The sequence below is a fragment of the Lemur catta genome, chromosome 10 (assembly GCF_020740605.2).
Source record: "Lemur catta isolate mLemCat1 chromosome 10, mLemCat1.pri, whole genome shotgun sequence".
Classification (NCBI taxonomy): domain Eukaryota; kingdom Metazoa; phylum Chordata; class Mammalia; order Primates; family Lemuridae; genus Lemur; species Lemur catta.
Window position 1 is genome coordinate 7,971,015 of NC_059137.1, and position 15,517 is coordinate 7,986,531.

Below are 15,517 nucleotides of genomic sequence, written 5' to 3' on the forward strand. Positions count from 1 at the left end.
ACGCCATCCCATCCAGCCCTTCGTGTGCACCTACAGAGACTGAGGTCCAGAGAAGGGGAAGGGCCGCCCCCCTGGCCCCCGACCAAGGGCGCACAGCAAGGTCCCAGACGGCTAGTCTAGCGCACTGTCTGCCAGGGCCTGCTGCCCTCTTGTCTCTGTGAGCAGAACGCCCGGGCTGGAGCTCAAGGGGAGTGACACAGAAACAGCTGGGCCATCATCACCTCCAGACATCCTGGGGACACCAAAAAGCTCCCTTCCCAGAGGATGGCAGCCAGGGAGCCAGCGGCCCTGAAGCGTGGCTTGAAGAGACAGGGCGCTCAGCCGTGAGCCCACTCCCAACAAAGGCAGTGCAGAGATGGAGATGGAGGGGGTGAGCCTTGGCAATGAAACCCTCCTTCCTCTGACCCTCCTGCCTAGCAACAGGCTACCCGACCTCTAACCCCGGCCTGCGCTTGGCCTTCTGGGGCTGGGGAACTTTTTCAGCGTCCCAGCCGCAGAGGAGACCTGCCCTCCGTCTGCTGGAGAAGCTCCCCACACCCTGGGCTGACGGGCAGCTGCCAAGGAGCTGGGGGGCACCGGGAGGGGATCTCACCGCGGGAGGGGGAGGGGGCGGGCAGGCCTGGGAGCCCTACATACCTGTAGTGTCTCTGTGTCCAGGGATTTCCTCTTTAACTCCAGCTGTGTCAGCTGCAATAACTCAGTTTCTATTAACTTAATCTAAACAGAAGATGAGACAGGGGATTTTTTATTCACATTAACCATGGTTCAGTTTTGTGCTGCTACTCTCAGACGGCCAAGTGGGGTCTAAGAAACCTTTCTGGGGGAGTCTGGGGAGGCTCTGGAATGAGGAGAACTTGTAGGCCTCAGGAACCTCATCAAGAGGGTTTCAAAAGAACCAGTTATTTCTCGGTTCTACATGCCCCGGGGCGGGGACATGCTTGGCTTGGCCAATGTCACTGACCAAGAGGGTCTGTTTCAGAGTGGGTGCCGAAGAAAGGCATGTGGAGCGAGGAAGGGGCTTTCCTTTCAGATCCAGGCCAGGGCAAACAACAGACACAGAATTATCACTGAGCCTCTTACTGGTCAAATTCTCCTGTTTCTCTCTGTAGCTGCCCCAGGGGAGAGCCGAGGCTGAGGGAAGTGATTGAACAGTAAGGACAGCAGGAGCTGCTAGGTACTGAGCACCTATTGTGTGCTAGGCCTGTGCATTTTGTACACATCATTTCATCAATGCTCCTCTGGCTGTTAGGAGGTATTATTGCCTCCATTTTACGGACAAGAAAACTGAGGCTCAGAGAGGTTAAGTAACTTGCCCAAGGACACAGAGCAGGTTAGCGAGAGAGCCCTTTCTCTGGGATGGCCCTGCTGAGGGTCTGAAGGGGAACAGCTAGCCTGGTGGGTCACAACAACCCACAGTGAGACTGTCTGGGGGTAAGACCCCACAGCCGGTGACTTCTACCCTGTTCCCGTGATCCTATGACCTTTATCCCTAAGTCCCTATGACCCCACCAACCCCTGGTCAGAGGAATGAGCTTCATGTCCGGCAATGGGGGATTGAAATCAAAGAGGGAAATAAAAAAGGTAGGTTGGTTTTGGTCAAAAAAAAAAAAAAAGAAAAAAAAAGAAAAGAAAAAGAAAGGAATAGAAAGAAAAAACCACGCGATACGTGAAATTCGAAGTGTGCTGGTATGATGAGAGGCGCGTTCCCATGGCCTGAAGCTCCCTTCATCCCCAAGGCCCTGGGCCACTCAGCAGGCAGTGGCCACCCCGCAGGTCAGCAGAGGAGCCTGGACAGGAGCTTGACCCCTCCCCTCCTGGGCCGAGGCCACTCCTCAGCCAGCCTGGGACCCACAGAGGCCCACGGCCCTCCCTGTCCCCGCGTGGGAGATCCAGCCTGCCCCGCGGACGCCTGCGTCAGTCTGGGATCTGCGCAGGTTGCTCCGTCCCACCAGGGAGTCCTGCCTGAGGCAGAGTCAGCACACAGGCTGCCCGGCAGCCAAGGCCACACGTTAGTGCTGCCCTCCCGGCCCAGGCCTCGTGGAGGCAGCTCGAGCAGGCTGCATCTGCTGGCATGACTCTGGCCAGGACTGTAAGCGCCCTCCCGTGAGCCCCTGAGGCCTCTCTGTGAGTGAAGTCCTCTTGCCGAGCTGGCAGGCCAAGGGGCTGGGGTTCAAACCTCAACTGCTGCCACCTGCAGCCCTGCTGAGCCACTCTGCCAGTCTCCGAGAGCTGGGAGGGCAGATCTGGGGGCCACAGCACCGGCACTCACCTGATTCCTGATCTGCCGATGCATCAGGTCTCTCTTCACCTGGAGCGCCTCGAACGCAGCCTTCTGCATGGTGCTCTGCAACAGAGCCCAGCGCGCTCAGCACGGCGCGCACCTGCCTTTCCCTGCAGCCCGCCCACCCGGGGAGAAGCAGCGCACAGGACACCTTAACTTATGGCTTTCGGCTTACGAGAGAGAAATTACTTTTCACCTCACTCATTTAAATCTTAAAATGACATCGGGGCTCACTCTGGGCAGGCCACTGCCAGGCACTTGACCTGCACCGCAGGCTGCATTTGCACCACGGCAACGGCCTGGCCGCTGTCACTGTCCCACTTCCCAGAGCAGGAGAGCGAGGCACGGAGATGTGAGCCGGCTGGCGCTGGGACACGCGCCAAGTCTGTCCAGCTCCCGAGCCTCGCCCTCTCTGAGAAACAGAGGATCTTCCTCAGACAAGACCCCCAAACGCTAAGTCAAACCATTTTAGACAGAGACTGGAGTCGGGGAGAAACGGGGGAGGGGCTGGGCAAGGCAGGATGACGCTCGAGGGGAAAGGGGAGGGGTGAGGGAGACTTCCGCGGGCTGCAGGGACAAGGCTGAACAGAACAACATGGAGCCAGGAGGGGAGGAGCTCGTGGGGTCCTTCATTTCATCCGTTTGAGGGCTCTACCCTGCACCTGCTACACAGTCGGAAAAGCAGAAAGTGGCACGGTGGGCTGACATGAAAAGAGGTCAGAGGTCCCACAGCGATCTCCATGGCTGACCTCCGTGGTGTGACACCATCACCTCCTGCCCCTTAAGTCTCCCAATGGCGCCCCCTGCACAGGATCGGGGAGCCCCTCAGGGAGCAGGAATGGTGCTTCCCTAGGTTCCATTGACTACTGCACACCCTCGGGTCCCCCAGAGGCCTCTCCCTGCCCCTCAGCCAATCATTTATATATTTCTAGGGTCACTAAGCCCCTTGAGTCTTAACGCTGCCTGGGACAGGGCTCTGGGTGGAACACTGAGGCTCTGCCCTGGCTCCCGTGCACCCCCTCCCGACCCTTTCTCCACGCTGGGCCAGGGCTCACCTCCTGCAGGATCTGGGTGATGGCTCTGCTCTGATCCATCTGCTGCCACGACAGAATCTGCTGGAACCGTTCATCCATTTCAGCCATGCTGCCAGAAAGACAGCAAATTCATACACTCTCAGAGCATTTCCTGAGCACCTACTTTGTGCCAGGCACCTCGGAGGAGACCAAGATAACCCATTCATTCATTCAACAATACCAGTGTGGCGCCTGCGGGGAGCCAGGCCCCAGGGTGGCGGGGCACAGACACGGAGCCTGTGGGGATCCCACGGCCCTGGAAGGAAGGTGATTGGGTTGGGAGGTGGGAGAGAGAATCTCCCAGGTCCTGCCACCAGACCATCCACCAGAATCCCCTCTCCCGCACCCCTGAAGTGGATGCCTGGCCTCTGCCCAGCCATATCCATGGACAGAGAGCTCACAACACCCAAGTGAGCCACATGGAGGTCAAAGTGACAAAGCCGCCCTTCCCAGCATTCTTGCCCTGGCCTGAAGCGGCTCTCGCCCTCCACACAAGTCTGGTGATTTTGGCACAAGAACATACACCCTCACGTATGTCCATGCTTTGGTACAATCTTAGGTTTGAGTTTGTTTCATAACAATAGCAATTGTTTATTGGACCCTCATGTGCCGGGCATAAGGCTCATTAATGCTCATCAAATCCTCCAACGACTCTAGGGATAGGTACTGAGGTTTATCCCCATTTTTATAAGAAATTTGAGGCTCAGGGAAGAAAGTGCTCGACCAAGACTTCACAGCAAGTGGAAGTGGGACCTGAATCCAGGTCTGTCTGACCTGGTGCCTGTACTCACTCCTAAGCATAATGTCATACATCAGGAAAGGGGGGACAAATCCTGCATCTACAGGGACACAGGGGGAGGTTGGCATGGTCCTGGTGCCTGGAAGGGTGGCCGCTATGCCAGTCACCTGCACGGGAGGAGACACACAGGGTACCCAGGGCTGCTGGCGTGTCCCTGTCTAGGGCTCCCAAGCACTGACTGAGCTTTCCTCCACTGCTTTGCTGGGCACCTGTGGAACCTTCCACAAACCTACAGGGCCATGGTGGGCTTGGTGAGCCTGACTCCAGAGTGGCCATCAGTGTGACAGCAACTTCTCACCCATCCCTCCAGTGTATCCGACTCCCAACCTTGAGGCCCTTGGAGTGCACACAGTCGAGAGCACACTCCTCCACTCTGCCAGGGCTCAAATCCTGGCCCTGCCACTGCTAGCTGTGCTTCCTCCGATGTGTTACATAGCTTCTCAGAACCCGAGTTGTGACTGTAAAATGATTATTGGCTAATGCAACATATCTCCTAAGTGCCTGGCACACGGGAAGTGCATGGGAAATGGGAGTGACTATTATCCTTTATCACAACCCAACACTGAATCATGGGGTCCAGCTAGAAAACTCAGGAGACCAGGCGCTCCTTGGCCCTGAGAGTGCAGCCAGGACTGGGGTGGCCCAGGGCAGGGGGTCCCAGTGCTCAGCTCTCGCCCGTAGTCTTGGGCCCTGAGCCAGCTCCCCTGACTCCCTCACCTGGGACTCCTCTTCCTTATCTTACCTGGAACAGGCTTGCTGGACCAAGTTCTGCCTCTGAGACTCGTAGGCCATCTGGAGGAGCCGGTTCTTACAGCTCTCGGTCAGCATCTGCTGCATGGCGGCTGTGGAAACACGGGGTGGGGTGGGCTGAGAGAGGGGCAGCTGCTCCTGGGGTAGCCGGGCTGGGGATGCAGCAGGGATTTCCCCTGGAGCTGAGGCACAGCCCTGCGGCTTCGCCTGGTCACCTACCTGATAGTCACCCATAAAAAAAAAAATCTTTTTTTCTTTTAACTATAAAGGTAACTTAAGCTTGGAAGGCTAATCGTAAAACACTGAATAGCACACACACAATCTTCTATGATCTTGTCACTCAAAAGTATTATTAAATTTTGATATATATTCTTTTTTTTTTTTTTTTTTTGAGACAGAGTCTCGCTCTGTTGCCCGGTCTGGAGTGCAGTGGCATCAGCCTAGCTCACAGCAACCTCAAACTCCTGGGCTTAAGCGATCCTACTGCCTCAGCCTCCCGAGTAGCTGGAAATACAAGGCATGTGCCACCATGCCCAGCTAATTTTTTCTATATATGTATTTTTAGTTGTCCAGATAATTTGTTTCTATTTTTAGTAGAGACGGGGTCTTGCTTTTGCTCAGGCTGGTCTCGAACTCCTGACCTTGAGCAATCCTCCTGTCTCAGCCTTCCAGAGTGCTAGGATTACAGGCGTAAGCCACTGCGCCTGGCCCCCACATTTCGATATATATTCTTTCAGTCAACTTTTTTACATATTTATAGATCTAAAAATTAAAAGAATTGAAAGCTGGGACTAAAACAGATATTTGTACACCCATGTTCATGACAGCATTATTCACAATAAGCAAAAGGTGGAAACAACCCAAATGCCCACTGACAGAAATGGATAAAGAAAATGTGGTATATACAGGCAATGAAATATTATTCAGCCTTAAAAAGGAAGGAAGCTCTTACACATGCTACAACATGGATGAACCTGAGGACATTGTGTGAAGTGAAATAAGCCAGACACAAAAGAAGAAATACTGCAGGATTCCGCATGTATGAGGCACTCAGAACAGTCAATTCATGGAGACAGAAAGAGGAATGGTGGCTCTACAGGGGCTGCAGAGAGGGAGAATGGGGAGTTAGTGTTTAATGGGGACAATTTCAGTTGAAGAAGACAAAAAAGTTCTGGACATGGATGGTAGTGATGATTGTATAACAATAATGTCACTGAACTGCGTATTTAAAAATGGTTAACATGGTAAATTTGCTATGTCTATTTTACCACAGTAAAAAAATTAAAACAGTATCATAACTACTCTGGGAGGCTGAGGGGGAAGGATTGCTTGAGGTCAGGAGTTCAAGACCAGCCTGAGTAAGAGCGAGACCCCATCTCTACCAAAAATGGAAAAATTGAGCCGGGCAAGTAAAAATAGAAACAGGCCGGGCGCGGTGGCTCACATCTGTAATCCTAGCACTCTGGGAGGCCGAGGCTGGAGGATCGCTTAAGGTCAGGAGTTTGAGACCACCCTGAGCAAGAGCGAGACCCCGTCTCTACTAAAAATAGAAAGAAATGAGCTGGACAACTAAAAATATACAGGAAAAATTAGCTGGGCATGGTGGCACATGCGTATAGTCCCAGATACTTGGGAGGCTGAGGCAGTAGGATCGCTTGAGCCCAGGAGTTTGAGGTTGCTGTGAGCTAGGCTGACACCATGGCACTCTAGCCTTGGCAACAGAGCAAGACTCTGTCTCAAAAAACAAAACAAAAAAACAGCATCATACCAAACATACCACTTCTCAATTTTTATGAATACTTCCCCATGATAACATGGTGATGCAATCTTAATGGCTGCAGAGCACTACGGTACATGGTTTACCAAAGTTTATTTAGATAAACCTCTACTTTGGAGCACTTGGATTCTTTTTAAAAAATTATCAAATGATATTTCAATAAATATTTGCTCAAACATCTTTGAGCACATCTGATTATTTGATTATTTCCCAAGAATAATTCTTGGACGTGCACAGTTTTAAGGCCATATAATACACCTAGGTTACCCTTCCTACCCTCTGAAAAGACCCTGCCAATTTATACTCCCTTTGGCAGCACACAGGACAGCCCAGTACTGTACACCTCCAACAACTCTGGATGTTACCTTTTTCTGCCTTTTTGTTATTTTTATTGAAATTTTTTAGTTATAAAAAATAGGATATGCTCATGTTAAAAAATGAGCAATAGAGAGGTTTGGAAAGGGGGAAACAAAAGTCCCTGACACTGATCCCATTCCTACACAGTTACTTTGATAAACATTCAGCATTCATTCATTCACTCATTCAGACAGCCTCCCGAGTAGCTGGGACTACAGGCATGTGTCACCACACCTGGCTAATTTTTTCTATTTTTAGTAAAGATGGGGTCTTGCTCTTGCTCAGGCTGGTCTCGAACTCCTGACCTCAAGTGGTCCTCCTGTCTCAGCCTCCCAGAGTGATAGGATTACAGGCGTGAGCCACCACACCCGGGCCTTATTTATTTATTTACATATTTATTTTTTTGAGACAGGGTCTTGCTCTGAGGCCCAGACTAGAGTGCAGTGGCGTCATCACAGCTCACTGCAACCTGAAAGTCCTGGACTTAAGTGATCCTCCTGCCTCAGCCTCCTGAGTAGCTGGGACTACAGGTACGTGCCACCACACCTGGCTGTTTTTTAAAAAAATGTTTTGTAGAGGCAGGGTCTCACTGTGTTGCCCAGGCTGGTCTTAAACTCCTAGCCTCAAGTGATCCTCCCAAAATGCTAGGATTACAGGCGTTAGCCACTGTGCTGGACCTCAGCTCTCATTTCAAATAAGGATGAGGAACTGACTCCTTAGCCTTCCTTAAACATGGTCTGCAAGTTCTCAGGATCCATCAGGGGAGGCCCTCTCATTACATGGACAATGTGGCATCCAGGACCACTCATGGGAAATGACGGGTGGGGGAGAGCTCCCAAGGGCACAAGAGGTGGCAACAACAGCTCCTAATGACAGGACCAGGATAGCTAGATCTGAGAGATACACAGCTATGCCAGACCTCACCCCATCTGGTCCCCCTCAATGGCCTTCTGAGCTAGGGGAGGATCATTCCCATCATATAGCTAAGAATACCAAGGCTCAGAAAAGTCAGGGGCCAGGAATGTGTCTGAGGTCACAGGTTGGTATCTGAGCTGGGACTATGAATACACACTGGCCTGATCCCAGGGCCCGTGCTCCATGGCTGGAACTGACTGCCCCTCTCAAGGGCTAATCCTCAGTGTCCTCTTGAGACAGTTCAGATGTGTCCCCTCCAAATCGCGTGCTGAAATTTGATCCCCAGTGTTGGAGGCAGGGGGTAGTGGGAGGTGTTTGGGTCATGGGGCCGATCCCTCATGAATGGCTGTAATGGAGGTAGTTACAGCCTTATGGTAATGGGTGAGTTCTCACTCTATTAGTTCCCACAGATCAGATTGGTAACAAGAGCCTGGCCAAGAGGATCCTTTGAGCCCAGGAGTTCGAGGATGCAGTGAGCTATTATGAGGCCACTGCATTCCAGCATGGGGACAGAGTGAGACTGTCTCAAAAAAAAAAAAAAAAAAGAAGGGCCGGCACCTCCTCCCCTCTGACACACCTGTACCCCATTCTGCCATGAGTAAAGCTCCCTGAGGCCCTCAACAGAAGCGGATGCTGGTGCCAGGTTTCTCGTACAGCCTGCAGAACCGTGAGCCAAATAAACATCTTTTCTTTATAAATTACCCATGCCTTTGTAGCAACACAAAATGGACCAAGATCCTCCACACATGACCAACAGAGAGAGGGCTGTCCACTCTGTCAGCCCAGGCAGCTCGCAGCTCGCAGCCCCAACCCACAACTCACAGGCAACCTCGCGTCGCCGCAGGTTCTCAGTCTCCTCCTGGGTTATGGACATCAACTGTTCCATTCTTATTCTAGAAAAAAAATTCACCCATTCATTCAGCAAATGTAACACTTCCAACAGGGAATCCCAGCAGATGAATACCACCTCCTCCAGGAAGCCCTCCCTGTTGTGCCAACCTAGATGTGCTCTCTGAATACTCACTGCATCCCTTGGGGTTCTGTTAACCTTCAACCTTGTAGTTAGAATATCTTGCATAAAAAGACAAACATTCCCTTAGAAAAATAGGCAAAGAATGCAAACAGCCAGTGCTTAAATTCAAGTGACCAATAAACATCTGGAAAGGTGCTTAACATCACTGGTAATAAGGAAAGTAAATATTCTTTTCTTATCAGGTTAGTTGAGATTAAGACAACTGGTAACCACCACAGATGGCGACGACAGGGAGACAAATTGGCACCTAGTAAAATGTTCTTTGAATACTTCCTTCAAAAATAATGCATAAATTTAGAAAATGTTCACCATAATATTGTTTGTAATTATGAGAAACTGGAAACAAAAATCCATGAACAGAGGGCTAATTAAATAAATGATAGTAAAGTCATATAGTGGAATATGCAACAACTGTTTCAAATAATGAGGTTTTTGGTATGGAAATACATCCATGATAAAATAAGTGAAAATAAAAAAGGTAATTACATATATACATGCACATGCTGTGCGTGTGCTTCTCCCCTGCCACAAGAAACGGATGACAGTGGCTTGGAAGGAATAACATCCTTTAACGTTCCTGCAAGGTCTGACTTAGTTGGAAGAAGCCTGCACTGCCAAGTTCCTCTGCCTCCTGCCCAGGAGCACAGGCTGTCCAAGGGGAAGTGGGATCTGGCCGCCCAGCCAGGCCCAGCACAGAGAAGACACTCCGTCACTGGGCGCTGAATGAATGATGCCACCGGCCACCACTCAGCTCGGCCCTGACCACGCTGGCTACCAGCACCACAGCTGAAGTGGGCAGGATAATGGGGCCACCTCCCACCCGCAAGGAAGTGCCCTCCAGAAGGCCCTGCCAGGCAGCCGGGGGCATAGAAGGCTGGGCTGACTGTGGGAGAGGAGGCTCCCGCAGGACAGCTCAAAGACCATGCTGCTATCTTGGGATCCCAGAGAACCAGGAGGGATTCACAGTCATCATCTCCAGAAAGGGAGGGCGGTGGAGTTCATCCCCCCGCCATCTTTTCTAATTACAGAAGTGGGGTCCCTCAATGCAGTAAACTTCAAAATATACAAAACAAAGGGGAAAAAAAAGGAAAGATCATCCATCACCTGTAGTTCCCACCTCTCAAAAATGTTCAGTGTTAACATTTGGGGAGGGTCCTTTTACTTTCTGCAAACATACTCACACAGACTATCTTTAAAAAATAATATACTCTGGGAAGCCGAGCTGGAAGGATCGCCTGAGCCCAGGAGTTTGAGGTTGCAGTGAGGTATGAGGATGCCACTGCTCTCTAGCTCCGGGTGACAGAGCAAGACTCTCACAGGAAAAATATATACAAAAAATTCTGCTTTTGATGCAGTGGTCACTTTTCTACTTAGCAATATCTCGTGATGTTATCTCTTAACGAGGAATATTCTTCTAAAGGACATTTAACGGCTACAGATTATTCCGTTGTACATAATTTATGTAACTAAATTCTCTTTCCAGAAATATGGATTTTTTCTCAATTTTTATACTAGAAATATAGTTGGACATTATCCATCCAGCTTTATTCATATCTCTGAATTTTTCTCAGGAGTGTACACAAGTTTTAACAAACTTGAAAGCAGTGATTCTTTTTAACTAAATATTCTCTAAGGAGATGAATCTCCTTTTAGCTTTAGGGAAACTTTCTAGGACAATCTTCTGGAGACTCACAAGACATTTTCTCCCTAAATCTCCGCCCCACTGGAAGAACACTTACCTTTCATTTTCCAGTGACTTCAAAATCTCAGAACTTTTCTTTTGTCTGTGGAGAAAACCAAAAAGGTCCCTGCAGTCACTAGCAGGCCTGTCCCGCCTCACCGTGCAGCTGTGCAGAGGGGGCTTAGCAACTGGGCTAGGGGTGCCCGAGTCCCGTCACTTAGGAGTTCTGGGTTCTCAGCCAGTCACTCAAACCACTCCAAGCCCCAGGTTTCCTCACCTGTGAAATGGGAATAATAAAAATAAATAAAATTACTTGGCGGTATTTATAAGCATAAATAAGGAATCATATATATCATGTTTGGCATATAGGAAACACCCAACAAATGGCAGCTTTCCCAGACTCACTGAGGCACTTGGAAACTGCCGGTGATGGAGGAGCTAGTGACTCGGGGGAGAGAAGGGGAAGCAGGGCCTGCGGCTGAAGCCTGTGTCCGTGATCTTCCTGCAATGGCCCCCTAATGAGACATCTCAGGCCTCCTTTCTCCCCAGCCCCATCAGGACCTGCTCTAGAAGCAGGTCTTAGTAGCTCCTACCCTATACAGGATTCCTTAAGGCAAATCTCACTACAAGGTGAAAGGCTGACCTCTGGGCAAGGGGTTACGTGGGACCCAAAATATTGGAGCAGGATGTGATCCCAGTGATCTTGTTAAACTCGCTCCTTTATGGATGGGAAACTTGAGGCCCAGTGGGGAAACAATTGCCCGAGGCCACAGTCCAATCAGTAGGAGTCCCATGACAAGAAGCCAGACCCTGGAGTGCCCAGATTTGATTCTATCCCCTGTAAGTTGGTGCAAATCAAAGCACCCAGACTGGATTCTAACAATGGAAGCCTTGGGCAGGAGCAGAGGCTTGAGGGAGAAACGGACCCTTTGTCCCAGGCTCCTCCAGGGTATCACCTGAGGGGAGGACTGTGAGTCGGGCTGGAGGACAGGAGCCTGACCTCTGATTCTCCTGCAGGAGCTTCTGGATGCGGGTGGAGATGTTCTGCTCCGTCTGCTTCAGCTGTTCCTGCAGCCGCTGCCGCTCTGCATCGAGGTAGCGCTGGCGCTCACTCAGGCCCTGCTCCAGCCGAGACTGCTCCTGTGGCAGTCAGGGAGCGGGTGGGCGGAGGTCCTGAGCCAGCTGGGACCCCCTAAAATGCTGTAGGCTGTGAGGAACACTGACTGGGGTTAGGACAGTGGCTTTCCCATCCTGCCTTGCCAGTCCTTTCTGTGTGACCTCAGTTCCTCCCCCATAGGCCTCAGAGTGACCACCTGCACACAGGAGGCTGGACTGGGTGATTTTAAGGGCCCTCTTAGGTGCTGCGGGATGGAAGTGACAGCTTAATCCCATTGCCTTCCCACTTCGGGGGGACCTCAGCCTGAGCCAGGAGGCCACTGGGCTGCTCACAAACCTCCCTGACCGTCTGAAGGATCTCGTCCTTCTGACTGCTGCACTGCTGCAGGAGCTGGGCATGCTCTCGCTGCCCGAGTTCCAGGCGCCGTTCAAACTCCAGTTTCTCCAGCATCTTCTGTTCCTGCAAGAACACAGATCCCGGGGACTGTCGGCACAGCCCTGTGGGCGTTAGGACACAGGTGAATCCGCCCCCAACACTGAACTGTGCAGGCCGCAGGTCTTATGCTGAGCAACCCCGCCCCTGCCCCGGGGCCCAGGTGTAATAAATCAGGCTGTTCACAGGCAAAGGCTGGTGGTGATTTAGAGCCTCAGTCGCCTCATCTGTGAAATGGAGATCCTCTACCACCCAGCTGAGTTGCACGAGCATGCAGCAGACAATGCGTGTAAGAGGAAAGCATTACTTTAACCTCTAATTAGAGCCAGGAAAAAGTCATTTTCTCAAATATTTTATGAGTTGAGATCTTTAGTGAGAAAAAAGTGACAGGAGAAAAGGCATTTTCTTACCTTCCTCTTCTCATAGTCCGAGAACCTATTCTGGGGGGAAAAAAGATGGTGGTCAAGAGAATGTGGCAGCAGTGGCCCTCACTGGCATGTGCACAGGATCACCTGGGCAGCCCGACATCAGACAGACTATAGCCCGTCTGGACTACGGTGTCAGAACGGAGGGGCTGGGCACATGGGTGCTGCCCAGGGCCCAAGGTGGTTCCAGGGGACACCAGGGTGAGAACCATGGGGCTGCTACCGTATGCTCAGCACCATAGGAAAGAGAGGGAAGGAGCCCTTCTAGACAGTTCTGGGGAGGCAGCACTGAGCAGGCATAGTGCTCCAAAAAGAAGAACAAGAAATGGGAAATTTGATTTCCTTGGATGTCTGCACAACACACCTGCAGTGTCCAGTTCTACCCAGACACTCACAAATGCACAAAGGTGTCTGTACAAGCTCCTGCAGAATTACTCAAAAGAGCAAAAACACTGGAAAGAACTCACAAATCCATCAACAGGTGATTATGTCAGTCAGTCATGATGCAGCCATGCACCGGACTATTATTGCAACCGTCAGTGGGGTGAACATGCACGTAGTTTTGGAAAAAGATGTCACCATCCTTCACCTATGTGGCGCATGATCCCACTTTTGTAAAGACAACTTAACTCTCAGCATATGTATATAGGCATTGAGACAAAAGTCTGGAAGGACATTCGTTAGTCAGTTAAAGATGCCCACCTCCAGGGGATAGGATGACAGGGCAGGAGAGTTGATGTTCACTTACTTTACAATTGTCTATATTGTTTAAATTTATAACAAGGAGCATGAATTACTTTACAATTAAACATCAACACACACACACACACACACACACACACACACACGGTTTTTAATGGTCCTTTTATTTGGTTATCCTGCTCTGAGACCAGGATCAGTCTGTGTTTCAATCGTAAAAGCAGCATTCTACAAATAGGATTTTTCCTACACCAATGGCAGAAGTATAACTTTTAAACTAATCTTTAATTATATAGATAACATCTGAATGTATTCTCCTTGTAAAAGTTTAAAAAATGGCATATAAAACTAAAGCACTTACTGACCACTCCTGGCCCTCCCGTCCCACACCCAGATCTAACTATCACTGTCAGTCCCAAGGCCACGTATCTACACACATACAATTTGTGCCTTTGGAAAAAAAATATATATTTGTGTGCATGTACATATATATAAACTTTTTTAAATTAAGTATAATTTACTATAAAATTCAAACCTTTTTAGTGAACAGTGCTATGAATTTTGACAAATGCATATGTGATGTAACCTCCACCACAATCAAGATATAGAACATTCCGTCACCCCCAAAATTCCCTTGTGCCGCTTCTTCATCAACTCCTCCTCCCACTCTCAACTGCTGGTGACTACTGATCTGTTTTCTTATGTATTTTTTTCTTTTTAAACATAAAAAAATGGAAATAGGCTGTGCTCCTCTGTTCTGCAGCATGCCTTCATCACTCATCCACATGTCCCGACGAGCTGAGTCTAAAATGCTCTATGCCTAGGTGTGGCCATGACCCAGTTACCGCCCCAACCTACTGACAGACATGGAGGGGCTTCCAATACTTCACTACTACAAATAAGGCTGCCGTGGACCTTCTTGTAAATATCTCCTCACGCAAGTGATTCTCTGCGGACTATACCTAGACATGGAACTTCTGGATCGTGGGCTATGACCATTTAAATTTTTGACATCTATTGTTTAATTATCCTACAAATCATTGGTACCAATTTGCACTCCCAAGAGCAGTGTGTGAGGACACCTGCTTCCCTCTACTCTGGCCAACAGAAATTGTCAAGCCAAAACTTATGCCAGTCTGAGGTGGGCAATGGTATTTCACTGTTGATTTAATTTACGTGCCTCTAATTACTGGCAATGTTGGCATTTTTTAATGTTTATTGACCATTTGCATTTTTTATTTGGTGAAGTATCTATTGATATATCCTTGGGCTATTTTTTCTATTGGGATGGTTTTCTTCTTACGATTTGAAAGAAGCTTCTACGTTCAGCGCTAATCCTTTAGCAGGTATGTATATTGCAAATACTTTCTGAGAATATAAATTGGCCCAATTTTCCCAGATAGTAATCTCTTCCCTCTCCAATTCTTGAACTGGCAGAAGAAATATAAAATCACAAATGCAGTGGAAAACAGGGAAGGTGGTATCCAGGAACAGAAATCAATAAAAGAATCACTGAAGATATGAAGCCAAACCCATAGGCAGCTGGCACCCCCTGTCTCCTGCGATGGCCACTCCCTCTTTGCCCCCAGGGTCAGAGGACCCTGGTTCATGAGCCTCCAGGCTTGGGGCAGAGGGTGCACCCAGGCTGACGTGGTGACCCTCGCTGAGCTTCCTCCTGCATGCCGTCCTATGCCAGCTCACTGCCGGGGACTGGGCAGGGCCAGCGTGTTGCTGGTGCTGGCATGTGTGCCCGACTCCTTTACTAGACCGAGGGCTGGGGGGCGTCCTGGACAGTGAGTGGCATTTGGTCCAGAAGTATTTGTTGAGAGACAGCAATGAACAATACAGACACAGTCCCTACTCTCACGAAGCTCCATCCAACAGGGGAGACAGGCGTTAGACAGATCATTTCCCAAATAGTTCTTCATTTAATTCAGGGCTGTGATCACTGCTACCAAGGAAATGTGCAGGGCACTCTGAGAACACACGCCAGGAGACCTGAGCTGTGCAGGCGATGTTTACACTGAGAACTGAAGGATGAGACGGGTGAGTGGGGAGCAATGTGGGCACAGGGCAGGCCCTCCCGGGAGAAGGAGTGTGCTTAGTTCAGGGAGCAGAAAGGAGCAAGAGACAGCCCACACTTGGTGAGCTGCAGGGTGAGGCTGCCACCGTGGGCCT

At 50.0% G+C, this 15,517-nt stretch overlaps 1 protein-coding gene across 2 annotated transcripts in view; it reads right to left on the reverse strand.

Moving 5' to 3' along the window:
* The window catches only part of LRSAM1 (leucine rich repeat and sterile alpha motif containing 1), a 41,042-nt gene that overhangs the window by 9,882 nt on the left and 15,643 nt on the right, over positions 1 to 15,517 (reverse strand). Inside the window, exons 12-20 of one of the 2 annotated variants that reach the window (XM_045563381.1) lie at positions 12,626 to 12,655; positions 12,120 to 12,242; positions 11,667 to 11,806; positions 10,725 to 10,769; positions 8,775 to 8,845; positions 4,896 to 4,995; positions 3,337 to 3,424; positions 2,270 to 2,344; positions 637 to 717 (exon numbers count right to left, since the gene is read on the reverse strand). In XM_045563381.1, coding sequence (XP_045419337.1) covers positions 637 to 717; positions 2,270 to 2,344; positions 3,337 to 3,424; positions 4,896 to 4,995; positions 8,775 to 8,845; positions 10,725 to 10,769; positions 11,667 to 11,806; positions 12,120 to 12,242; positions 12,626 to 12,655 — 753 coding nt within the window. The remainder of the gene's footprint in view (positions 1 to 636; positions 718 to 2,269; positions 2,345 to 3,336; positions 3,425 to 4,895; positions 4,996 to 8,774; positions 8,846 to 10,724; positions 10,770 to 11,666; positions 11,807 to 12,119; positions 12,243 to 12,625; positions 12,656 to 15,517) is intronic. The other variant, XM_045563382.1, reaches the window with a different exon arrangement.